We start from the raw sequence: 27,193 nt of genomic DNA, 5'->3' as shown, positions 1-27,193 counted from the left end.
TTGTGGGTTAGTAAATTAGTGAGTTTGTGGGTTAGTAAATTAGTGAGTTTGTGGGTTAGTAAATTAGTGAGTTTGTGGGTTAGTAAATTAGTGAGTTTGTGAGTTAGTAAATTAGTGAGTTTGTGGGTTAGTAAATTAGTGAGTTTGTGAGTTAGTAAATTAGTGAGTTTGTGAGTTAGTAAATTAGTGAGTTTGTGGGTTAGTAAATTAGTGAGTTTGTGGGTTAGTAAATTAGTGAGTTTGTGGGTTAGTAAATTAGTGAGTTTGTGAGTTAGTAAATTAGTGAGTTTGTGAGTTAGTAAATTAGTGAGTTTGTGGGTTAGTAAATTAGTGAGTTTGTGGGTTAGTAAATTAGTGAGTTTGTGAGTTAGTAAATTAGTGAGTTTGTGAGTTAGTAAATTAGTGAGTTTGTGGGTTAGTTAATTAGTGATTTTGTGAGTTAGTAAATTAGTGAGTTTGTGGGTTAGTAAATTAGTGAGTTTGTGAGTTAGTAAATTAGTGAGTTTGTGGGTTAGTAAATTAGTGAGTTTGTGAATTAGTAAATTAGTGAGTTTGTGGGTTAGTATATTAGTGAGTTTGTGAGTTAGTAAATTAGTGAGTTTGTGGGTTAGTAAATTAGTGAGTTTGTGGGTTAGTAAATTAGTGAGTTTGTGGGTTAGTAAATTAGTGAGTTTGTGGGTTAGTAAATTAGTGAGTTTGTGAGTTAGTAAATTAGTGAGTTTGTGGGTTAGTTAATTAGTGAGTTTGTGAGTTAGTAAATTAGTGAGTTTGTGAGTTAGTAAATTAGTGAATTTGTGGGTTAGTAAATTAGTGAGTTTGTGAGTTAGTAAATTAGTGAGTTTGTGAATTAGTAAATTAGCGAGTTTGTGGGTTAGTAAATTAGTGAGTTTGTGAGTTAGTAAATTAGTGAGTTTGTGGGTTAGTTAATTAGTGAGTTTGTGAGTTAGTAAATTAGTGAGTTTGTGAGTTAGTAAATTAGTGAGTTTGTGAGTTAGTAAATTAGTGAGTTTGTGGGTTAGTAAATTAGTGAGTTTGTGGGTTAGTAAATTAGTGAGTTTGTGGGTTAGTAAATTAGTGAGTTTGTGAGTTAGTAAATTAGTGAGTTTGTGAATTAGTAAATAATTGAGTTTGTGGGTTAGTAAATTAGTGAGTTTGTGAATTAGTAAATTAGTGAGTTTGTGAGTTAGTAAATTAGTGAGTTTGTGGGTTAGTAAATTAGTGAGTTTGTGAATTAGTAAATTAGTGAGTTTGTGGGGCGGCACGGTGGTGTAGTGGTTAGCGCTGTCGCCTCACAGCAAGAAGGTCCTGGGTTCGAGCCCCGTGGCCGGCGAGGGCCTTTCTGTGTGGAGTTTGCATGTTCTCCCCGTGTCCGCGTGGGTTTCCTCCGGGTGCTCCGGTTTCCCCCACAGTCCAAAGACATGCAGGTTAGGTTAACTGGTGACTCTAAATTGACCGTAGGTGTGAATGTGAGTGTGAATGGTTGTCTGTGTCTATGTGTCAGCCCTGTGATGACCTGGCGACTTGTCCAGGGTGTACCCCGCCTTTCGCCCGTAGTCAGCTGGGATAGGCTCCAGCTTGCCTGCGACCCTGTAGAAGGATAAAGCGGCTAGAGATAATGAGTGAGTTTGTGAGTTAGTAAATTAGTGAGTTTGTGGGTTAGTAAATTAGTGAGTTTGTGGGTTAGTAAATTAGTGAGTTTGTGGGTTAGTAAATTAGTGAGTTAGTTTGTGAGTTTGTGATTGAGTAAGTTTGTGAGTGAGTTATTCAGTCAAACAGGTGGACATGCTGTCACGCCGTTGTTTCCGAGATGCGCATGCGCAGAACAGAGAGCGAGAGAGAGAGAGAGAGTGTGTGTGTGTGTGTGAGAGAGAGAGTGTGTGTGTGTGAGAGAGAGAGAGAGAGAGAGAGAGCTGAGAGAGAGTGAGATCTCCTCAGAGCGGTGAGTTTATATTCTCTTTTTATTAGTGATGTGCGGGTGGGAGTGGGGTGGTGGGAGTGGGAGCGGGTGGGAGTGGGGGGGAGGGAGTGGGAGCGGGTGGGAGTGGGGGGGGAGGGACTGGAGTGGGGTGAGAGTGGGGTGGGGGTGGGGTGGAGGGAGTGAGAGTGTGTGAGTGACCCTCAGCGCTCCTCGCGCACTTTACTGCTCCGTGTTGAAACTCCGCTCGCGCGCTCACTCCGCACCGCTCTGTCTATAAAACACCAACATCCACTTCCTGCCTTTCACTTCCGGACAGTCCCGGTCCTCAGCTGTAATAACGGAGTAATAACGGCGTGACTCGGACAGGCGGCGTGCTGAGCGCGTTCCCCGCGGGGCTGGAGCGCAGAGGGTCAGTCGGGTCCCTGTGCAGGAACACAGCGCCGCTTTCACCGCGGACACCCGGGACAGCGGCGCCCGGTATCCATGGCAACCGCTTTCAACTCCTCTTCAACTCAGTTCATTGAAAATGCTGCAATAGAGATTTACAATATATACATCATTATATATATATATATATATATATATATATATATATATATATATATATATATATATATACACAATTTAAATTATTATTTAATTTTGGAGTACTTATTTTGAGGAAATAAATGTGCTGTATTATTATTATTATTATTATTATTATTATTATTATTATTATTATTATTAACTTGTTCAGCACTTTTTAAATTGTATGTAAACTACTTTTTAAAGTTTATTTATTTATTTAAACGTTGGGGTTTTTTAGTCAAAAATCTTAAAGTGCTTTGTTATATAATAACAATAATAATATTTGTTTGTTTGTCTGTTTTTATATCAGTGTTTGTGTGTTAAAGTTCCAAACCTGATTTATATAGTATTAATGATAAAGCTAGTAAAGTATCTACAGTGCTGAGCGTAAATGAGTGCACCCCCTTTGAAAAGTAACATTTTAAACAATATCTCAATGAACACAAACAATTTCCAAAATGTTGACAAGACAAAGTTTAATATAACATCTGTTTAACTTATAACGGGAAAGTAAGGTTAATAATATAACTTAGATTACACATTTTTAAGTTTTACTCAAATTGGGGTGGTGCAAAAATGAGTACACCCCACAACAAAAACTACTACATCTAGTAGTAAATTATGGCCTCCATGATTTTTAATGACAGCACCAAGTCTTCTAGGCATGGAATGAACAAGTTGGCGACATTTTGCAACATCAATCTTTTTCCATTCTTCAACAACGACCTCTTTTAGTGACTGGATGCTGGATGGAGAGTGATGCTCAACTTGTCTCTTCAGAATTCCCCAAAGAAAATAATTTCTTTCCACCACAAAGGTGAAGGCTACAAGAAGATCAGCAAAGCTTTACTTATCAGTCAGAATACTGTAGCAAAAGTGGTACAAAAATTTAAGAAAGATGGAACTGCAACCATCTCACAGAGACGTCCAGGTCGTCCACGGAAGTTAACACCTCGACAGGAGCGTCTTCTGATGAGAAGGGTTGAAGAAAATTGGCATTCAAGTTCACTGCAGTTATCTAAAGAAGTAGAAAGCCAAACTGGGGTGACTATTTCCCGTGACACAATACGGCGTATACTGCAGAGGAACGGCATGCATGGATGCCGTCCATGAAAGAAGCCTCTCCTAAAGCCCAGGCACAAAAAAGCCCGCCTAGAGTTCACCAGGGCCCATGCTGACAAAGATGAAGACTACTGGGACTCTAGGGTTAAAGTCTCCAAGTGGGTCTCCCTAGACCCACTTGGTCTAGGGAGACCAAGATAAATGTTTTTGGAACTGATGGCTTCAAAACTGTATGGCGTCGCAAAGGTGAGGAATACAAAGAAAACTGCCTGGTGCCTACAGTGAAACATGGTGGTGGCAGCGTCCTTATGTGGGGCTGCATGAGTGCTGCTGGTGTCGGGGAGCTGCATTTCATTGATGGCATCATGAATTCACAGATGTATTGCTCTATACTGAAAGAGAAGATGCTACCATCACTCCGTGCCCTTGGTCGTTGTGCACTTTTCCAACATGACTAAACACACATCTAAGGCCACTGTTGGATTTCTGAAGAAGAACAGGGTGAAAGTGATTCAGTGGCCGAGTACGTCTCCTGATCTGAACCCAATCGAACACCTATGGGGAATTCTGAAGAGACGAGTTGAGCATCACTCTCCATCCAGCATCCAGTCACTAAAAGAGGTCGTTGTTGAAGAATGGAAAAAGATTAATGCTGCAAAATGTCGCCAACTTGTTCATTCCATGCCTAGAAGACTTGGTGCCGTCATTAAAAATCATGGAGGCCATACAAAGTACTAGATGTAGTAGTTTTTGTTGTGGGGTGTACTCATTTTTGCACCACCCTAATTTGAGTAAAACTGAAAAATGTGTAATCTAAGTTATATTATTAACCTTACTTTCCCGTTATAAGTTAAACAGATGTTATATTAAACTTTGTCTTGTCAACATTTTGGAAATCATTTGTGTTCATTGAGATATTGTTTAAAATGTTACTTTTCAAAGGGGGTGCACTCATTTACGCTCAGCACTGTATATGTGATACAGAATACATTTCTAATACTTTACAACAATAACAATAATAATAATAATAATCAGAGGAATGAGGCTATACTGGGTGTATTGTTTTGCGTGCACATGCAGAAGCAGTGTCATTATTATTCACACACTCGCTGTGTATCGTGTGTACTTCCAGAAGATTTAAAGGTGATGTTCAGAAGGCACTGTGTCAGAGCCAGAACGTCGCTGTCCATCAGGCTTTACCGTTTTGCACCGTCACACACAACGGCGTTAAACACACTGAGGAGCTGAGTGTCTCTGACAGCATTCTGCTGTCCCCATCGCTGCTGTCATGAGCTGTGTCTCAAATCACAAACTCGAAAACTACATAAAAGAGCATTAACTCATCTGGAAAATCCAGAAGGCCGGAACACAAACAGAGCTTTCAGAAGGTGTGAAGGTGGCCTGGGAGTTGTTTATTGTCCGTTTTTTGTTGCCGAAGTGCAGGGGCGTATCAAGGTTTCCAAAAGCGGGGGTGTTCTGGAATGGGGAAGCCATATCACTAGAAATCGGTTTATGGCTATATACACGCCCGGCGTGTACACTGTGATGTAGTGTCAATGACCGATATGGAACTTTTTCATCCCCATGGTCCATGGATGCAAATGAAAGGGAGGACAGCAGAAAGCCTATAAATCCAGTTGACTCCAGCCAAGTTCTGCATTTCATGCAGAGATCTATCATGTTGGGTTTTGGTGTTGTTACTGCCAGGGCTATGTAATTATTCAGTAAGTGAAGGCAAAAAGTATTGAGTGATAATTCTAGGTAACAGGATACTGTTCTATAACAGAGATGTCAGTATTGCTGCCTACACTGGTATACACTGATATCAACAAAACCAAAAACTTCACATAGCCCAAGAAGTCATACACAATGTATAGATCATACACCATCATGCATAACAGTTTGGGCTGGGATCGCTTTGTGTGAGCAGGAGGCATGGCTAATCAGTTCATGTTGGAGAAGCGCAGCATCCTGGAAGGACCTCTTTAGTATAGCATTCAAATAAGACGGGGCAGTTCCTGCTTTTAATGTCTTTAATTATTCAAACTCTGTTAGGGTTTTGCTGGGATTCAAACCCAGGTCGCTGGCATGATAATCCAGCAAACCCCCACTAGGCCACCAGGGGGATGACTCAAGTGCAGAGGCGTGAGGCGAAAGTAGAGTATCAAAAACAGTTTATTTACACTATGTACAGTCCAAAGGAAAAAACAAAAGGATAATCCAAAAGCTCAGAAGATGTACAAAAAACAAAAATATCCAAAGGGTCAAAGTCCAAAATCCAACTAAGAAAAGAAGAGGCAAAAACTCAAACGCTCAGAAGATCAAAAGGTCAAAACAAAATCCACAAAGTCCAAAAGAAAGAAGCAAAAAACAAGAATACAAAGACACAGGCAAGGTACATGGGACAGAGGGAACTAGCACTAACAGCATCTCATCTCATTCATCTCATTATCTCTAGCCGCTTTATCCTTCTACAGGGTCGCAGGCAAGCTGGAGCCTATCCCAGCTGACTACGGGCGAAAGGCGGGGTACACCCTGGACAAGTCGCCAGGTCATCACAGGGCTGACACATAGACACAGACAACCATTCACACTCACATTCACACCTACGGTCAATTTAGAGTCACCAGTTAACCTAACCTGCATGTCTTTGGACTGTGGGGGAAACCGGAGCACCCGGAGGAAACCCACGCGGACACGGGGAGAACATGCAAACTCCACACAGAAAGGCCCTCGCCGGCCCCGGGGCTCGAACCCGGACCTTCTTGCTGTGAGGCGACAGCGCTAACCACTACACCACCGTGCCGCCCACTAACAGCATAGCATAGGAAAAAGACTCCGTGACAAGGGAACAAACAGAGGGGTATTTATACACACACTAATTAAGGACAGGGCGGGGCAGGAAACAGGCAATAAGACAAAAACAAAACACAGAACACAGTGGTGACCTCTAGAGGCCAAAACAAACATGACCAGAAAAGGAAATAACAGCGGCCTCTAGAGGCCAAAACAGTCCCAGTCCTAACAAACTCGTGTACAAAACTTGTTTGCATCATGCATTACTTAACGGCCAAACACTTAATGGCCAAATAACATTACTGTACAACAATTATTGAACATTCATTCGATTTGAAATGCCTTTAAATCTCAATTGAAAAACTCTTCTAAAAATTGATAAGCAGTTATAATGCATGAAAAATAGACTTGGTACAAACACATAGCCTAGCAAGCCAGACTAAATGTGAATATTTAGTCTGGTCTCGGTCGTAGACATTTCCGACGGGGGTGGGAGGAACAACCCACTGTCTTTCAAACTGTCTCTGTGCGTATAGGCCAACGCTCTGACCAATCAGCGCAACAGTGACTGTGACGTAGTCAGAGCGACAGAAAGCAGTGGGGGAGGCCTTGAAATAAATAATTTTTCAAAATGCGTATTAATTAATAAACAGGTTCTAGATATTAAGAAGTTTGGAGATAATGCCCACAAGTTTGGAGTCTGTACCAAACCATACTTAACTCTTTTTTTTTTTTTCAAGGGTTTGCTTAAACTGTTTTTGAGAGTTTTTATTTAGTGGTGTTTGATGAAATAATTTCCCTTAAATTTAAAATAACGGGAAAATAAGAAACAATCAAAAAGTAATGTTTCAAAGCTGTTTATTAATTCTTCGTACTGCACAAACTAGCCCCATCCTTTTGGCTACGAGCGGAGCCAGCTGGTAGATCAGACTTTTGCCATAGCCGGTCGGCAAAACAGCGAAAACGTCCTTCTTGAAAAGGAATGAGCGGAGAGCCTCTTCCTGCTCATGTTTCAACGAAAACTCCAAGTCTAATTCTTCTAAAACTGATTCCAAAGCGGAGTCAAACACGCGCTGTTCACTAGCCGTAGCCATCTTTCCTGTTGCGCTTTCTCCAGCGTCGCGCAGCTTTGTCGTCACTCCTGCAAAAGCCTGCCCAAAGAATCCAAACAAAAACCTTGCGTTGTGATTGGCGGGCACGATTTGATGCCCGGGTGTGTTGTTGATATGGTGCGAGGCTAGACCCACTCGTAGGCAAAAATATTTTTGGCCGCTAGGCTGGTGGGTCTAGTTTACTAGGCTAGCAAACACACACACTCGTAATAAAAAATTTGCCTCAACTGACTTTACAACTAGTAACTACTACTATTTAACATCACTGTTAACAAATCCTGACAAGTTAGGGCATGGCACCTGGGACAACTGTTTGAACGACGGCATCGCAAGCGCTTTGAGAAGGGTCTGTGTGCAGAGCCGCAGAGCCAGGCACAGTAAGCACCGCATGCGACGTCAAACCTGGAACGGTGAATGAGGAGCGGTAAAACTGGTGTTGGCTCTGCGGCTCTGCAGACAGATACTGTATTATTGAGCGCTTTCGGCACGCTACGCAAACTGGCTATTATATTCACGCAACTGCTGATTGGTCGGGTGAGAAAAACTGTTTTGAGTCCGTTGCGTGGCTGTTTTTTGTCTAACGTTATGGCAATAGTTTACTTCCTTGTTACACATTTTATAGTAGCTGTATAATTTTCATAATGATGTCATTTTAATCTGACAAAAGTGCGGGGGATGAAATTGTGTTTCAACAAAAGTGGAGGGGGTGAAACGTACGCATCCCCTGCGGGTGATACGCCCCTGCCGAAGTGCACGAGTGCAGTGTGTCAGGAGAGGGCAGAGACTCGAATGTCTGAACGTGACTCACAGTGACACTTCAGAATATCAGCCCACAGATATCTCGATATTTCTAATATTAATTATTAAAGTGAGATAGTGAATCAGGTGAGCTGATGTGGGGTCATGACCCCTCCTGCTTTACTGTAAACTGTGTGACCCGGTGCTCTTTCAGTGGTGTGATAAACCTACACGTCTAACACCTTTCACTTTTGGCCCACTGTGGAACGCACAGTCTCACTCTGATCACACGTTTAAACTTCACAGCACCGTCACCACCATCACCATGATTAAGTCTGATCTCCCTCCGACTTATGAAGAGTCGCGACATCATCATCATCAGCAGCAGCAGCAGCAGCAGTATTACAGCGCTCAGCCCCAGGGGGAGAGTTATCCTTTCACACCCTACACTTATCCCACTCCAGTGTGGCACGGGGCAGGAGCACCAGCACCGGGAATGGCACCCGTTATTCCCACATACATGTCCTCAGGAACACCTCCCTCCAACCCAGGTACAGGGACAACACAAACCTGTCTCTCTGTCTGTCTGTCTCTCTGTCTGTCTCTCTCTCTCTCTGTGTTTCTCTCTGTCTGACTGTCTCTTTCTCTCTGTCTCACTCACTCACTCTGTCTCTCTCACTCTGTCTCACTCACTCTGTCTCACTCTCTCTCTCTCACTCTCTCTCTCGCTCTGTCTCTCCCTCACTTACTCTGTCTCTCTCACTCTGTCTCTCTCGCTCTCTCTCTCACTCTTTCTCACTCACTCTGTCTCTCTCACTCTGTGTCTCACTCACTCTGTCTCTCTCTCACTCACTCTCTCACTCTGTCTCTCACTCACTCTCTCTCTCGCTCTGTCTCTCCCTCACTTACTCTGTCTTTCACTCTGTCTCTCTCTCTCACTCTTTCTCACTCACTCACTCTGTCTCTCTCTTTCACTCACTCACTCTGTCTCTCACTCTGTGTCTCACTCATTCTGTCTCACTCTCTCTCTCGCTCTGTCTCTCCCTCACTTACTCTGTGTCTCTTTCACTCTGTCTCTCTCTCTCACTCTTTCTCACTCACTCACTCACTCACTCACTCACTCACTCACTCACTCACTCACTCACTCATTCTGTCTCTCACTCTGTGTCTCACTCATTCTGTCTCACTCTCTCTCTCACTCTCTCTCTCGCTCTGTCTCTCCCTCACTTACTCTGTCTCTTTCACTCTCTCTCTCTCTCACTCTTTCTCACTCACTCTGTCTCTCTCTTTCACTCACTCACTCTGTCTCTCACTCTGTGTCTCACTCATTCTGTCTCACTCACTCACTCATTCTGTCTCTCACTCACTCTCTCGCTCTGTCTCTCCCTCACTTACTCTGTGTCTCTCTCACTCTGTCTCTCTCTCTCACTCTTTCTCACTCACTTACTCTGTCTCTCTCACTCTGTGTCTCTCTCTCTGTCTCTCTCTCACTCACTCTGCCTCCCTCCCTGTTCTCTCTCTCTTTATCCCTCCCTGTCTTTCTCCCTGTTTCTCTCTCTCGAGCCCTCCTTTTCTCTCTCTCTCTCTCTATCCCTCCCTGTCTCTCTCCCTGTTTCTCTTTCTATCCCTCTGTTTCCCTCTCTATCCCTCCCTATTCTCTGTCTCTCCCTCCATCTCTTTCTCTCCATCCCTCACTCCCTCTGTCTGCCTCTTTTTCTCTCTCTCTCTCTCTCTCTCTCTCTCTCTCACTCTTACACACACACACACACACACCATTAAGTTTTCCTTCCATTCCTTCAATTCCAGGAAATAATTTCTCCATGATCCGATTCATGACCATCACAGGATCTGTTTATCGCTGTTTGTTTGTGTCTCAGGTGACCCGGAGATGTACGACTTCAGTGCATTGTGGGAAAATAAAAGTATCCGCCATGCATTCATCAGAAAGGTGAGACGTCTGATTTTACACTGTAAGTCCTGAAGGATATTAAAGGGTTAATAGAGCAGAAGCAGTGTGTGTGTGTGTGTGAACGCAGGAGGAAACACTGTGCCTCGTCTGTGTCGTTACAGGTTTATCTGATTTTGGCGGCCCAGCTGTCCGTCACGACCTCAATCGTAGCCGTGTTCACGTTCATGTGAGTGCCGTTAATGCACAGACTACAGAGCCACTCGTCACTGTTACACTCTTCACACACGTGTGTTTGTTTCCCACAGTGATCCAGTGCGCCTTTTCGTCATCCAGAATCCTGTGATTTACTGGGTGTCACTGTGAGTTTGGGGATTTATCCGTGTTAATTATAAACACAAACATAAAGATGATGAAGACGATGATGATGATGTGTTTCAGTATCGTGTGCTTTTCTCCACAGCGGCCTGTTTTTCGTCACCTACCTCGTGTTGGTGTGCTGTGAGAAAGCGAGGTGAGATCATCCATTTCTCCGCGTCAAACACTCTGTCAGTAAATCCAGAAGGTTTTGAAAATCTCTCACACACACACACACACACACTGTGGCAGGTGCAAAGGTTTTGGCACATTTATTGTAGCACGGCTGACTGTCTCTCTGTGAGACACAGGTTTTGTAATCTGACTGACAGCTAACGGGGTGCCAAAACTTTATTTTATCGTTAAATACTGTGCTTAGTAAAGTGTTAAACGATATAAAGCGATATACAGAAGTGTGTATAATTGTGTTTCCTTTTCTTTCCCAGGAGACGATTTCCTGTGAACCTGGTCCTTCTGTTCATCTTTGTAAGTGTGTAACTCGGGCTGGAGGACGGCAGAATGTCAGAATGTGTTTTAGCCAAAATATTTTTGCGATGGATGACTGCATTGTTCTTCTCTTGTCTGGTAAACAAGTGTAGGCGGTGAAATGTGCACAACTAAATCTGTTTCTCTCTCCCACAGACTCTCGCCATGTCCTACATGGCAGGAACAATATCAAGGTTACACACACACACACAGACACACGTTTAGCGCACCGTGCTAAACTCGAACCCATAAGCGTCTAGAGACAATACAGGTCTTAGCTGATCGCATAAATTTGGTTGTATATATTTAATATTCACACTTTAATCCATGAATGTTAATATAAACTGATGTTTATTAGTTGTAATATAAACTAAAATATTCCACCCTGGGTCCAGGTTCTTTATGATACACTTTATGATGCATTCTGTCAGACTGTAAAACTTCACCCTCCTTTACGATTCCAGTTATTACGAGACGAAGGCCGTGTTCTTGGCTGTAGGAATAACGGCGCTGGTGTGTGTCGTCGTCACGGTCTTCAGTTTCCAGACCAAGGTAAAGACGGGACACGCGCTCTGAGAACGCGCCTTTGTTCAGCCTTATCGAATGAAACCGTTGTCTCGCCTTACAATGGCCATCTGTCCCTCTTAAAACATTCATTTCCTGCTGGTAAAACCGACCCGGACTGGTCCCGACACAGAACCCCTGAGTCACACTGTCACCCCTCACCCTGCCCCGGACTTCACCACAGTCACTTAAAGATAGAACAGTTAGACTCTCAGCCCCAGTGTGTGTTAGAGTTACCGCAGTATTAATGATCCTGATGGACGGGAATCACGTTCTGCCTCCATGAGCTCAGAGCTGCATGTGTTCAGGATACACAGTGTGTGAAACTGATTTCTGACTGAGGAACTCTGTGTGTGTGTGTGTGTGTGTGTGTGTGTGTGTGTGTGTGTGTGTGTGTGTGTGTGTGTGTACAGGTGGACTTCACTTCCTGTACCGGTTTGTTCTGTGTTTTGGGCATTGTGGTTCTTATCACAGGCATCATTACAGCCATCGTTCTCTCTTTTCAGTATGTAAGTGCTAACGCCCACGTAACACACACACACATACACTGTAACACACACTGTAATATAGACGATCACAATAACACACACTGTAACACACATACTCTGTAACACACACGTACACTGTAACACATACACAGTGTAACACGCATACATTATAACATGCACACTGTAACGCACATGCACTGTAACTCACTGTAACACACTGTAACACATACACAGTGTAACACGCATACATTATAACATGCACACTGTAACACACATGCACTGTAACTCACTGTAACACATACACAGTGTAACATGCACTGTAACTCATATTCTGTAACACACTGTAACACACACACTAACACACTGTAACACATGCACAGTGTAACACGCATACATTATAACATGCACACTGTAACACATGCACAGTGTAACATGCACTGTAACTCATATGCTGTAACACACACTAAGACGCTGTAACACATATACAGTGTAACACGCATACATTATAACTCACTGTAACACATACACAGTGTAACATGCACTGTAACTCATATACTGTAACACACTGTAACACACACACTAACACACTGTAACACATGCACAGTGTAACATGCACTGTAACTCACTGTAACACACTAACACATGCACAGTGTAACGCGCATGCATTATAACATGCACACTGTAACACGCATGCACTGTAACTCACTGTAACACATACACAGTGTAACATGCACTGTAACTCATATAGTGTAACACACTGTAACACACACACTAACACACTGTAACACATGCACAGTGTAACACGCATACATTATAACATGCACACTGTAACACATGCACAGTGTAACATGCACTGTAACTCATATGCTGTAACACACACTAAGACGCTGTAACACATATACAGTGTAACACGCATACATTATAACTCACTGTAACACATACACAGTGTAACATGCACTGTAACTCATATACTGTAACACACTGTAACACACACACTAACACACTGTAACACATGCACAGTGTAACATGCACTGTAACTCACTGTAACACACTGTAACACATGCACAGTGTAACACGCATGCATTATAACATGCACACTGTAACACGCATGCACTGTAACTCACTGTAACACATACAGTGTAACATGCACTGTAACTCATATAGTGTAACACACTGTAACACACACACTAACACACTGTAACACATGCACAGTGTAACACGCATACATTATAACATGCACACTGTAACACGCATGCACTGTAACTCACTGTAACACATACACAGTGTAACATGCACTGTAACTCATATACTGTAACACACTGTAACACACACACTAACACACTGTAACACATGCACAGTGTAACATGCATACATTATAACATGCACACTGTAACACGCATGCACTGTAACTCACTGTAACACATACACAGTGTAACATACACTGTAACTCATATACTGTAACACACTGTAACACACACTAACACACTGTAACACATGCACAGTGTAACACGCATACATTATAACATACACACTGTAACACACATGCACTGTAACTCACTGTAACACATACACAGTGTAACATGCACTGTAACTCGTATACTGTAACACACTGTAACACACACACTAACACACTGTAACACATGCACAGTGTAACATGCATACATTGTAACATGCACACTGTAACACACATGCACTGTAACTCACTGTAACACATACGCAGTGTAACATACACTATAACTCGTATACTGTAACACACTGTAACACATACACAGTGTAACACGCATACATTATAACATGCACACTGTAACACACATGCACTGTAACTCACTGTAACACATAAACAGTGTAACATACACTGTAACTCGTATACTGTAACACACTGTAACACACACTAACACATTGTAACACACTGTAACACATGCACAGTGTAACACACACTGTAACCCTCACACGCACTGTAACACACATACATTATAACATACACATTGTAACTCACTATAACACATGCACAGTGTAACACACAATGTAACACACTGTAACATACACATAGAGTGTAACTCAGATTGTAACTCACTGTAAAACACACAGTGTAACACACGCTAACACATACTATAATATACAGAATAACACACACTGTAACATACACATAGGGTGTAACACACACTGTAACTCACATACTCTGTAACACACACACACTGAAACACACATACTCTAACACACACACTGTAACACAAATGTTCTGTAATGCTGTAACATCCACTGTAACACACACACTGTTACACACATATTGTGTAACACACACACTGTAACACAAATGCCCTGTAACACAGTGTAACAGACACTGTAACACACTGTAACACACACACACACACACACACTGAAACACACATACTCTAACACACACACACTGACACAAATGCTCTGTAACATGCTGTAACAGACACTGTAACACACTGTAACACACACACCATAACACATTCACAGTGTAACACACTAACACACACTGTAACACATGCGCACTGTAACACACATACTCTAACACACACACATACTCTGTGACACACAGAGTCTGTAACACATTGTAACACACTGTAACACACACACACACACACACACACTAACACACACACTGAACTTACTGTAACATATACGCAGTGTCACACACACTGTAACTCAGAGACTCTGTAACAAGCTGTAACGCACTGTAACACATACTATAACACATGTAACACATACTATACCATACACAATAACATACTGTAACATACACATTGAGTGTAACACACACGGCAACACACTGTAACACACATGCTCTGTAACATACACACACTATAACAAACATACTCTGTAACACACTGTAACACTGTAACACACACAGTGTAACACACTAACAGTGTAACACACTGTGACACACATACTCTAACACTCACAAACACACACACACTAACATACACTAAGTACTGTATGTATGGGCACTGTTTGAGACGGCTGCCTCTCTAGTAGCTCTGTAGTTTTTAGCTCTTTAAACCTCTTTTTTTCCACATTTTTTTTACTTTTTTGCTCTTCTTACGAAGACATAGTGTGTTTAACGATATAACATGGATATATTTAACTTTAACACGCAACCAGGACCCAGTTTTCTCGCTTATTTGAGAGAGAAGCTGCTGGCCCTGAAAACAATGAGACGAGCCGGGATACGACACCCCATCCCAGCCGAGCTGAGGAGGAAACCCAGGGGCTGCAAAGCTGGAGCTAAGCTAAAGGCTAGGCTAGCAGACAACCGGCAGCGCTACAAACCATCCATTCCCTCCGTTATCATGGGGAATGTGAACTCGCTGCCGAATAAAGTCGACGAGCTATCCGCACTGAACAACCAGCGGATTTACCAGGAGAGCAGCTTATTTATCTTTACGGAGACATGGCTAACACACCTTGTACCGGATGCTAACATGGACCTGCAGGGATTCACTGCTGTGAGAACCGACAGAGACACTAACACATGCGGGAAAAGCAAAGGTGGGGGACTCATCATTTATGTTAACAACCGCTGGTGTAACCCGAGACATATCTCCGTAAAGACAGTTTTATGTTGCCCGGACTTGGAGCTGCTAGCCGTTAGCCTGCGGCCATATTTTCTGCTGAGGGAGTTCAGTCACGTGATCACCATCTGTGTTTACATCCCTCCGAGGGCAGACACAGCCGCTGCATGTGAGAGGATTCACTCTGTCACAGCAAGGCTGCAGACACAGCACCCTGAGGCATTTATCATCATTTCTGGGGACTTTAATCACGCTACTTTGAACTCTACTTTGCCTGCTTTTTACCAGGCTGTGGACTGTCCAACAAGGAACAACAGGACAATTGACTTGCTGTATGCTAATGTGAGGGATGCATACAGAGCCACACCCCTCCCCCCACTGGGAAAGTCTGACCACAACCTGGTTCATCTACAGCCGAAGTACACCCCCCTGGTTCAAAGGCAGCCTGCAACAACTAGCTCCATCAGGAGGTGGTCCCCTGAAATGGAAGATGCCCTCAGAGACTGTTATGACATCACAGACTGGGATGTGCTGCTTAGCCCACACTGCGAGGACATAGAGGGGCTGACACACTGTCTGACGGATTACCTCAGCTTCTGTGCAGACGTGGTCTCCCCTGCTAAGGCTACATTTACATTAGACCGTATCTGTCTCATTTTCTTCGCGGATGCACTGTCCGTTTACATTAAACCGCCTGGAAACGCCGGGAAACGGGAATCCGCCAGCGTCCACGTATTCAATCCAGATCGTGTCAGCTCCGGTGCTGTGTAAACATTCAGAATACGCGGATACGCTGTGCTGAGCTCTAGCTGGCGTCTCATTGGACAACGTCACTGTGACATCCACCTTCCTGATTCGCTGGCGTTGGTCATGTGACGCGACTGCTGAAAAACGGCGCGGACTTCCGCCTTGTATCACCTTTCATTAAAGAGTATAAAAGTATGAAAATACTGCAAATACTGATGCAAATACTGCCCATTGTGTAGTTATGATTGTCTTTAGGCTTGCCATCCTTCCACTTGCAAGTGGTAAGTGATATGCGCTGGGATCACACACACAGCGGCTCAGTCCCGAATCACTGCTTGTTCACTTCACTCGCATGCTCTGTGAGCTGCGCAGAGCCGGAGTGCGCACCCTCCAGAGGGCACTCGCTGTTCAGGGCGGAGTGATTTGGAGCGCAGGATGCCTGCGGAGCCGAGCGTATCCGTGTATTGGTATTGCTGTGTGCACGCAAATCGTGTATTGGTGTTGCTGTGTGCACACTAATCATTTTAAAAACGTTAATCTGATGATCCGCTGATACGGTTTAATGTAAACATGGGCTAAGACTGTACGGTGTTACCCTAATAACAAGCCATAGGTAACACAGGAAGTCAAAGCTGTCCTCAACAGGAAGAAGGCCGCCTTCAGGAGCAGGGACAAGGATGCGATGAAAGCAGCACAGCAGGAGGTAAAACACTGTGTGAGGGAAGCTAAGGACAGCTACAGGAGAAAGGTGGAGCAGAAGCTGAAGGAGAACAGCACGAGGGAGGTCTGGGAAGGTGTGAAAACCATCACAGGCCACAATACAAAGACCAGAGTCGTTGAGGGGACAGTGGAGAGGGTGAATGAGTTGAATGACTTCTTCAATCAGTTCAACCAGCCCACGTCCCCCCCACCCTCTCCCTCACTGCGGCCATCTCTCCTTCTCCCCTCAACACACCTCCCCCCAGTCATCACAGCAGCCCCCTCCTCCCCCACCTCAACACAGACTCCTCTATGCATTACTGCAGACCAGGTCAGAGGTCAGCTGAGGAAGCTTCACCCCAGGAAAGCAGCAGGCCCGGACAAGGTGTGTCCATGACTACTGAAGACCTGCGCTGCTGAACTGGGTGAACCACTCCAACACATCTTCAACCTCAGCCTGCAGCTGGGGAGAGTGCTCACCCTCTGGAAGACATCATGTATCGTTCCAGTTCCCAAAAAGAATCGGCCCAGCGAGCTGAATGACTTCTGACCGGTGGCACTCACTTCACATCTGATGAAAACGTTGGAGAGGCTCTTTCTCAGCCTCCTCAGACCCCAGGTACAACATGCCCAGGACTGTCTGCAGTTTGCGTACCGGGCAGGTGTTGGTGTGGAAGACGCCATCTTCTACCTGCTACACCGAGCCCACTCGCATCTGGATAAGGGAAATGGCACAGTGAGGATCCTCTTCTTGGACTTCTCAAGTGCCTTCAACGCCATCCAGCCCCTACTGCTTCAGGACAAACTGAACAGGATGCGAGTGGACCCCTGCCTGGTCACCTGGATCTCCAGCTACCTCACTGACAGGCCGCAGTACGTCAGGTTGAAGGACATCACGTCTGACACTGTAATTAGCAGCACTGGAGCACCCCAGGGCACAGTGCTGCCCCTCTTCTCTTCACCCTGTACACCGCAGACTTCTGCTACAACTCGGAGCTGTGTCACATTCAGAGGTTTGCTGATGACACAGCCATCATTGGGTGTATCAGTGATGACAGAGAGGAGGAGTATAGGAGCCTGGTGAGGGACTTTGCTGTGTGGTGCAACAGGAACCATCTGCAGCTCAACACCTCGAAGACCAAGGAGCTGGTCATTGACTTTGGGAGGTCCAGACCAAGGTCACAACCAGTTCTGATCAAGGGAGTCGAGGTGGAGGCTGTGGATTCCTACAAGTACCTTGGGCTGTGGCTGGACAGCAAGCTGGACTGGACTTGCAACACCAACCACCTGTACAGGAAGGGACAGAGCAGGCTATACTTCCTTAGGAGGCTGTGGTCCTTTAACATCTGCAGGAAACTCCTGTGGATGTTCTATCAGTCTGTGGTCGCCAGTGTCCTGTTTTACACTGTGGTGTGCTGGGGGGGCAGCACATCCAAGAAGCACACATCCAGGCTGGACAAACTGATCAGGCGGGCCGGCTCTGTGGTCGGCATGAAGCTGGACTCTCTGGTGACGGTGGCAGAGAAGAGGTCTATGGACAAACTACTGAACATCATGGACGATGCCAGTCACCCTCTGCACACTGTCATCAGCAACCAGAGGAGCCTGTTCAGTGACAGAATGCTCCTTCCCAAGTGCAGGACTAACAGACTCAAAAACTCCTTTGTCCCTCACGCCATCAGACTGTACAACTCCTCTCTGGGGGTGAGGAGGGGTAACAGGAGGACAGAGGACGGGAAGGAGCAGTAGCCTAGCCTGACAATCAGCAATACCGGACAATGTGCAATATAAAGTGCAATATCTTTCCTGCTTCCCCCCCCTACACACACACACACACACACACACACACACACTTACCCTAACCCCACTTCTCCCCCCTTTCCCCCTTCCTCTCTTCCCCATATCTTGTTCTTTTTATATTTGTATATGTAAATACTTAATTTATTTTAATTTATCTAGAAGTTTTTCTCTATTTCTTTTCTCTGTTTATCTGTAATGATGATGCTGGAATCTTAATTTCCCTGAGGGAACCCTCCCAAAGGGATCAATAAAGTTTTATCTAATCTAATCTAATCTAATCTAATCTAATCTAATCTAATCTAATCTAATCTAATCTAATCTACACACTGAAACACACATACTCTAACACACACTAACACAAATGCTCTGTAACACACTGTAACAGACACTGTAACACACACACTATAACTCACATATTCTGTAACACATTGTAACACACACACTCTAACACACACACACTCTGTGACACACACTGTCTGTAACACATTGTAACACACTGTAACACACATATACTCTAACACACACACTGTAACACACACACTAACACACACACTGAACTTACTGTAACATATACACAGTGTCACACGCACTGTAACTCAGATACTCTGTAACAAGTGGTAACTCACTGTAACACATACTATAACACAATAACATACTGTAACATACACCTAGATTGTAACACACACACACACACACACACACACTGTAACATATACTCTAACACACACATATACTCTGTGACACACGGACTTTGTAACACATTGTAACACACATGCTCTGTAACATACACACATACTGTAACAAACATACTCTGTAACACACTGTAACACATTGTAACACACACTAACACACTGTAACTCACTGTAACACATACACAGTGTAACATACACAGAGTGTAACACACACACTGTAACACACTGTAACACACATATTAAGTGTAACACACAGTGTAACACACACTGTTACCCACTGTTACACACTATAACTCATTAACACATACGTAACACACACTGTTACCCACTGTTACACACTATAACTCATTAACACATACTGTAACATACACAATAACACACTGTAAGATACACACTGACTGTAACATGCACTCACTGTAAGAAATACACGTACTGTAACACTCATAATAACACACATCCACACAATCTCACACACACCCTCTGTGTACAGCAGGTGATGGTCAGTAAACTGAGAGAGAGAGAGAGAGAGAGAGAGTAAATGTGTACAGATTATAATCAGTGATTGTGTGTGTGTGTGTGTGTGTGTTTAGTGCTAAATGAAACACTCCTGAATTGTGCAGTAATAAACTGATTTCCTGTGTGTGTAAGAAGTGTTTCCTCTCCACTGTGTGTAGATTCGCTGGCTGCACATGCTGTACGCTGCTCTCGGGGCCATCGTTTACACTCTGGTGAGTTCACGCTCAGTCACTCTCACTGTGTGTGTGTTACACCGTTAGTACTGCATTCTCAGTGTGTCAGAAACAGCTCTGACTGAAACAGATGTTGGGACGTGATTTGAAACGCAGGCAGTGTGAACACGAGAGTAAAAACTGTACACTGTGTTAATGATTAACGACAAATATATAACCATCAGTCATGAAAACGAACATTTAATGTGAACGTTGAGCTGACATCATCACTCTGTGTGTGTGTGTGTGTGTGTGTGTGTGTGTGTGTGTGTAGTTCCTGGCGTACGACACTCAGCTGCTCCTGGGGAACCGAGCTCATAGCCTGAGTCCGGAGGAGTATGTGTTCGGAGCCCTGTCCCTCTACACTGACATCGTACAGATCTTCCTCTTCCTGTTGCAGATCATCGGCGGCAGCAGCTCTGACTGAACACACACACACACACTTTCTCTGTTTGTTGAGTGTGTGTGTGTGTGTGTGTATGAGACGCCATATCAAACTCACACATCTGCTTGTGCACTTTACACGATTATAATATTTGTGTGAATGTGATTTATTATAAACACACCAGACCTCTGACCTAACACTGCTCAGATCAAGCACATGAAGTGTGTGTACACACACTCAGGTAACCAGCACTACAGGAAGTTGAGAATCGACATGTAAATCATAACACACACGCACACACTAATCTTTGAAAGAGATTTTGTCTCAGATCTCACACACACTCCGAAAAGAGAAAAAGAAAGATAAACGTGGGTGTATTGGTGATTAAAGGCGATGAGACACACTGAAATAATAGCGTGAATGTAAAATAAACGCGCGTGCGTGTGACGAAGGTGTGAGCGCGAGTGAAATTTAAACACATTTCCACAGTCGCTGTTTAAACGCTGTAATAATTTCACACTTGTCGTTGTAATCGCTCCTTCCTGCGGAGATGAGACTCAGTCCGTTTCCACACACACTCTTTCTGTTCGTTATCTGTGTGGAGCGTTGCTTACTGACTGAGCACGCTGCGCCACAAAGCCTGTGATTGGGCAAAACGAAAGAGGTGTGTCCAATGCAGTACAAGGGTTCACTAGCTAAAGAAATAATGAACTGAAGTAAACTTGGCGTCCTCGTTAGTCCTCGACGGCTTACTGAGTCTGAGTTCTCTTCTCCTTCCTCATCTCCAGCAGCTCCTGGGATGGTTATAAGGTCGTTATAGCACCACCTATAGGACAGGAAGTCCTCGTGAATTCACGAAGGTGATTCCGTCTCCACATGAACTATGCATAAGACAAACTTTCTCAATCAAATATAAAGAAAAGAAAAGAGTTAGTGTTATACTTGCTGCTGTAGTGTGTTACATCGTTGAATTTTATCTTCAAACTTTTATCTTAATACCTGCCCCTCAGGTGTGTTAACACACACACACACACAGTCTCTGTCCTTCTGATGGACTCTCTTAGGGTGAAACGTCACAAATTAAATATTCATTTATGCAAATATAATGTAAATAAAATGAGAACAGGGAGCCTGCTATCCACCACAGAGCCTGCTAGTACATCAGGTTGCACATTTTTCACACTGATATTAACACACACACACACACTTTTACTCAATCAGAGTCTTAATGTTCTCTGCTTGTTTGTGTTTATTCTATTTTGCTAACATAAAACTAAAGCGATGTTTGAAAATGGTTCTGTTTGGTTAATCTGTGTGTGTTCGTTCATTACATCACTCCGCTGTTGATTTCTGGATTCTGATTGGTCATGAGATGACTCAAGTTGACCTCATCGTTCCTATAGGAACAGATCGACGCTCCACTCCAGTGATAATAAACAGATTAAAAAGGTGTTGATGACATGTGAGGACTCGGTCACCTCTGTGATGCTGATGGAAGGAGTCTCCAGTGTCAGCGCTCTGGACGTGTTCTGGCGTCTCCAGGAAGAGAGAATAAAGAGACGCTGGTGAGCAGTGACGGTTCGAGCTGCTACAGCATCAGTGAGGACAGGGACGTTAGAGGGAAATATAAACGAGTGAAATGTGTGACGCCATGCTGTATTTAATAACAGATTGTAATTGTGCCTGCAGCAAAAAACAAATAAATGACTAGGGGGCGCTGTTATTGGAAAATAATCCCCTTCTGGGTGGAAGAGTAACTTCATCACTGCCACCCTGTCTGAGGAGTTGACTAGAACAGCAGCAGTCCTTACAGCGTGTGTGTAAGTAATAGTGGCTGAGTTGTGGAACGGGCTCATCAGTCACCTGATCCCCACAGAACAGATGAGATCAGGCCTTCAGTCCCGAGAGGACGATCTCATTACCGTCTGAGTGAAGCTCAGTGTGAACCTGGAGGAGAGAAGTTCACTACAGACTCTCTCTCTCTCTCTCTCAGTGGAGTTTAGTTTGGAGTTGATTGCCGTTTGCAGGACGCCTCTGCAGTGCAGCTCCACTGGGATTCTCGAGTGTTTTCCACCAATCAGCTTCACAGACATTATTATTGGGGGGGGGTTTACAAAAATACAAAACCACATACATTCTAAAATGAGAAACACTAACACACACTGATAACAGAGAGAAGTAACGCGAGGGCCGGCAGAGCTGAGGGCCGGCAGAGCCGAGGGCCGGCAGAGCTGTGAGAGGCTGCTGTTAAACTCAGAGCAGCTGCAGAGGAAGAAAGAGGAATAAAGTCTGCAGTGGTTTTGTGCGTTTATTACACAAATCAAGTGAGGATCGCACAGAGTGGCTGAGGAGGTAGAAACAGATATTAGAAGTTATCCCTCTCTCTTTATCCCTCCCTCTCTCTCTCAATCTCTCTTTATCCCTCCCTCTCTCTCTATCTCTCTTTATCCCTCCCTCTCTCTATCCCTCTTTATCCCTCCCTCTCTCTATCCCTCTTTATCCCTCCCTCTCTCTATCCCTCTTTATCCCTCCCTCTCTTTCTCTCTCTCTATCCCTCCCTCTGTCTATCCCTCTTTATCCCTCCCTCTCTTTCTCTCTCTCTATCCCTCCCTCTCTCTATCCCTCTTTATCCCTCCTCTCTCTATCCCTCCCTCTCTTTCTCTCTCTCTATCCCTCCCTCTCTCTATCCCTCTTTATCCCTCCCTCTCTCTATCCCTCTTTATTCCTCCCTCTCTTTCTCTCTCTCAATCTCTCTTTATCCCTCCCTCTCTATCTCTCAATATCTCTTTATCCCTCCCTCTCTTTCTCTCAATCTCTCTTTATCCCTCCCTCTCTATCTCCCTCTCTGTCTCTCTCTCAATCTCTATCCCTCCCTCTCTTTCTCTCTATCTATCTCTCTTTATCCCTCCCTCTCTCTATCTGTCTCTCTGTCTATCTCTCTTTATCCCTCCCTCTCTTTCTCAATATCTCTTTATCCATCCCTCTCTCTGTCTCTCTATCTCTCTTTATCCCTCCCTCTTTCTCAATCTCTTTATCCCTCCCTCTCTCTCTCTCTCTCAACCTCTCTTTATCCCTCCCTCTTTTTATCTCTCTCTTTATCCCTCCCTCTTTCTCTCAATATCTCTTTATCCCTCCCTCTCTCTATCTGTCTCTCTATCTATCTCTCTTTATCCCTCCCTCTCTTTCTCAATCTCTCTTTATCCCTCCCTCTCTCTATCTGTCTCTCTGTCTATCTCTCTTTATCCCGCCCTCTCTTTCTCTCCCTATCAATCTCTCTTTATCCCTCCCTGTCTCTATTTATCTCCCTCTCTCTCAATCTCTTTATCCCTCCCTCTCTGTCTCTCTATCTCTGTCCCTCTCTCAACCTCTCTTTATCCCGCCCTCTGTCTCTCTATCTCTCTTTATCCTTCCCTGTTTCCCTCTCTTTATCCCTCCCTGTCTTTTTATCTCTGTCTCTCTCCCTCTGCCTTCTACACTTTCACCTTCACTCGTTCTTCATCCATGTCACCATTTTCCTTTTATTTCTCTTCTTTTTTCCTTCATTCCACCTCTTGAGTACAGACGATTCCTCTCACCGTTTCATTCTTTATTTCCTCCATTATATTATTTTAAATATTCTCTTTCCTCTCTTAGATTTCAATATTCTTTTAATGTTTCTTTCCTTCACTATATTGTTTTCAGGGCCAGGCACCTGATTGGGTGTGTGTGTGTGTGTGTGTGTGTGTGTGTGTGTGTGTGTGTGTGTGTGTGTGTGTGTTTTGTAAACTTCCCCATGGCCCAGAAGAGTCTCAGCAGCTGTAGTGTCCCCACTTGAGCACTGCAGCGCCACCTACAGGCCAAAGCTGGACATGTCACCTGTACATTGACACTGAGATGAACACCACGTCAGAGAAACATCACTCCTCGGTTCCTCCGATTCTTTGGCTCAATCAGAGCTCAACGGACACCAGGACGCTCTTCAGCCATCTTGGATTTTCCAGCATTTTTTATTTTTTCTCCTTCTTCTTCTACAGATTTTGTCCAGCCCTCACCAGAGCTGAATCACAGCATCGGGAGACAGTCAGCTTTCTGGAAATGATGGACAGGACAGTTTGTCCAAATCACTAAACAGGAAGTGAGGGTGTAGTTCACTAACAGTGACGCATTCAGACCAAGTCGTATAGATGAACAAATTCCTTTTTTTCGTAGGAGTCCAATGGGTTTTGTTTAAATTGACCTGCTCAACATCCCATAACGATTCCCTGGAAGGGGCGGAGTTTTCCTGATGTAAATAATTTTCAATTTGACAAACAAAGTTACTCATTCTGGAATTTAATATAAACCGAGTTTCACGTCTCCGACAAATGTCCAATCAGCACCAAATGTGGATCACAGCATTGTAAAATAAAACTCATTTCTTGAATTTTTTGTGAGACGGAAACAAATTTGATGTCCAAGTCACCGTACAGGAAGGGATGCGATATCTCAGTAACACATCCGTCGATCTCCTCGGGCACGAACAGCGACGATCCGCGTGACTGCTGCTCTTTCTGAAGCCTGAAGTGCTTGGACCCCTTAATCGCTGCTTGCAGTATTATTTCCCTTTTTCTTCTGTTCATCTTTCTCTTCTCTTCATTCACTTCTCTCATCTCATCTCATTATCTGTAGCCGCTTTATCCTGTTCTACAGGGTCGCAGGCGAGCTGGAGCCTATCCCAGCTGACTACGGGCGAAAGGCGGGGTACACCCTGGACAAGTCGCCAGGTCATCACAGGGCTGACACATAGACACAGACAACCATTCACACTCACATTCACACCTACGCTCAATTTAGAGTCACCAGTTAACCTAACCTGCATGTCTTTGGACTGTGGGGGAAACCGGAGCACCCGGAGGAAACCCACGCAGACACGGGGAGAACATGCAAACTCCGCACAGAAAGGCCCTCGCCGGCCCCGGGGCTCGAACCCGGACCTTCTTGCTGTGAGGCGACAGCGCTAACCACTACACCACCGTGCCGCCTCTTCATTCACTTCTTTTTAGATATTCTCTCTCTTCTCTGATTTTTCCATTTGTGTTCTTTTACATTTCTTTAAAAATTCTCAGTTTACTTATATATATATATATATACATATATATATATATTTTTTTTTTTTTTGCTTATTTAAAAGGGACAATGCACATTAATCAACATCTCTATCTGAATTAAAAATGTAAATGCGCCAGAGTTAGCAAATTAGCTAATTTTCATCTGTAGTCCCTTGGCAGGTCAATACAGCAACATAAAACAACAACAACAACAACAACACAAGCACCCAGCACAAGAATGAGTAATTTTGTATAAGAGTGATGTGTGACCTGAGGGCTATTCATGGTTACAAGACTGGTTCATTTTGATCCATCTCTTAAGTCTGGTTTTAAAAGTTGTATAATTTGAACTTTCCCTTACCTCACAAGGAAGTCTATTCCAGTAGTTAGAGGCCCTTACTGAGAAGACTATACGCCCAAGTTTACTATATCTGCGTTGTATCATACAGTCTCCTCGGGTGGTTGCCCTAGTTACCCTGCCACTACCATCCATCTGCTTCACAAATTCACTCAATGGGGGAGATGCAAGCCCATGTAATATCTTAAAAATTAGGCAAGCATCTAAAAAAACGGGGCGGCACGGTGGTGTAGTGGTTAGCGCCGTCGCCTCACAACAAGAAGGTCCGGGTTCGAGCCCCGTGGCCGGCGAGGGCCTTTCTGTGTGGAGTTTGCATGTTCTCCCCGTGTCCGCGTGGGTTTCCTCCGGGTGCTCCGGTTTCCCCCACAGTCCAAAGACATGCAGGTTAGGTTAACTGGTGACTCTAAATTGAGCGTAGGTGTGAATGTGAGTGTGAATGGTTGTCTGTGTCTATGTGTCAGCCCTGTGATGACCTGGCGACTTGTCCAGGGTGTACCCCGCCTTTCGCCCGTAGTCAGCTGGGATAGGCTCCAGCTTGCCTGCGACCCTGTAGAACAGGATAAAGCGGCCGGAGATGATGAGATCTAAGAAATGTAAAAAATTAAATAAATTGTATTTCTTAACAATATGACAGTGGTGATAGCTGATTGTTTTTTTGTCAAAAACTTTTAAAGTTTGCTTATATAGGACCTCTATTGGTTTCAAAGTTATCTTATTAGCTTGAGACCAACTTGTGAAACAATATGAAATGGAAGAAAAGATCATGGCATGCATAAAGACGTTAGCTGCCTCTATTGTTAAATATGGTCGTATGTGTCTAAAATCTGCCAGGTTGAATTTAATGGTGTTGATCACCTTTTTAACATGTTTTTTGAACGTTAGGTTAGAGTCTAAAATGATTCCAAGATATTTAAAATCAGATACAACCATGAGCTCTTCTCCACCAATTAAAACATCAGGTTGATGCGTCTTAGCATGTTTCTGTGAAAAGAACATAGTGTTTTATTTATGTTTAAATGTAAGCATGAGTTTCTTAACCACTCAGAAACATGGACCAAGGCTGCAGTTAACTTGCTTGCAGCTTGTTGTTTGTTTTTTGCATGTACGTAAAGAACTGTGCCATCAGCATACATCTGTATGTTGACAGATGGACATACTGATGGCAGATCATTAATGTACAGACTA

General features: G+C 44.0%; 1 protein-coding gene across 2 annotated transcripts; it reads left to right on the top strand.

Moving 5' to 3' along the window:
• Positions 1-1,873: 1,873 nt before the first annotated feature.
• LOC132891388 (protein lifeguard 3) lies at positions 1,874-21,876 on the top strand. Of its 2 annotated transcripts, none has more exons than XM_060928898.1 (12): positions 1,874-1,939; positions 8,500-8,744; positions 10,071-10,141; positions 10,264-10,328; positions 10,408-10,461; positions 10,563-10,613; positions 10,903-10,942; positions 11,099-11,136; positions 11,407-11,494; positions 11,920-12,015; positions 20,146-20,199; positions 20,474-21,876. In XM_060928898.1, the coding sequence occupies exons 2-12, from the start codon at positions 8,519-8,521 to the stop codon at positions 20,624-20,626; spliced, it is 936 nt and encodes a 311-aa protein (XP_060784881.1). In that variant the 5' UTR covers positions 1,874-1,939; positions 8,500-8,518; the 3' UTR covers positions 20,627-21,876. The 2 variants fall into 2 exon arrangements, with proteins under 2 accessions (XP_060784881.1, XP_060784882.1); XM_060928899.1 differs by lacking the exon at positions 1,874-1,939 and adding an exon at positions 2,314-2,395.
• Positions 21,877-27,193: the final 5,317 nt, after the last annotated feature.

This window comes from Neoarius graeffei, chromosome 9, assembly GCF_027579695.1.
Source record: "Neoarius graeffei isolate fNeoGra1 chromosome 9, fNeoGra1.pri, whole genome shotgun sequence".
Lineage (NCBI taxonomy): Eukaryota > Metazoa > Chordata > Actinopteri > Siluriformes > Ariidae > Neoarius > Neoarius graeffei.
Note: the sequence above shows the minus strand (reverse complement) of the source record. Positions and strands in the feature narration are given on the sequence as shown.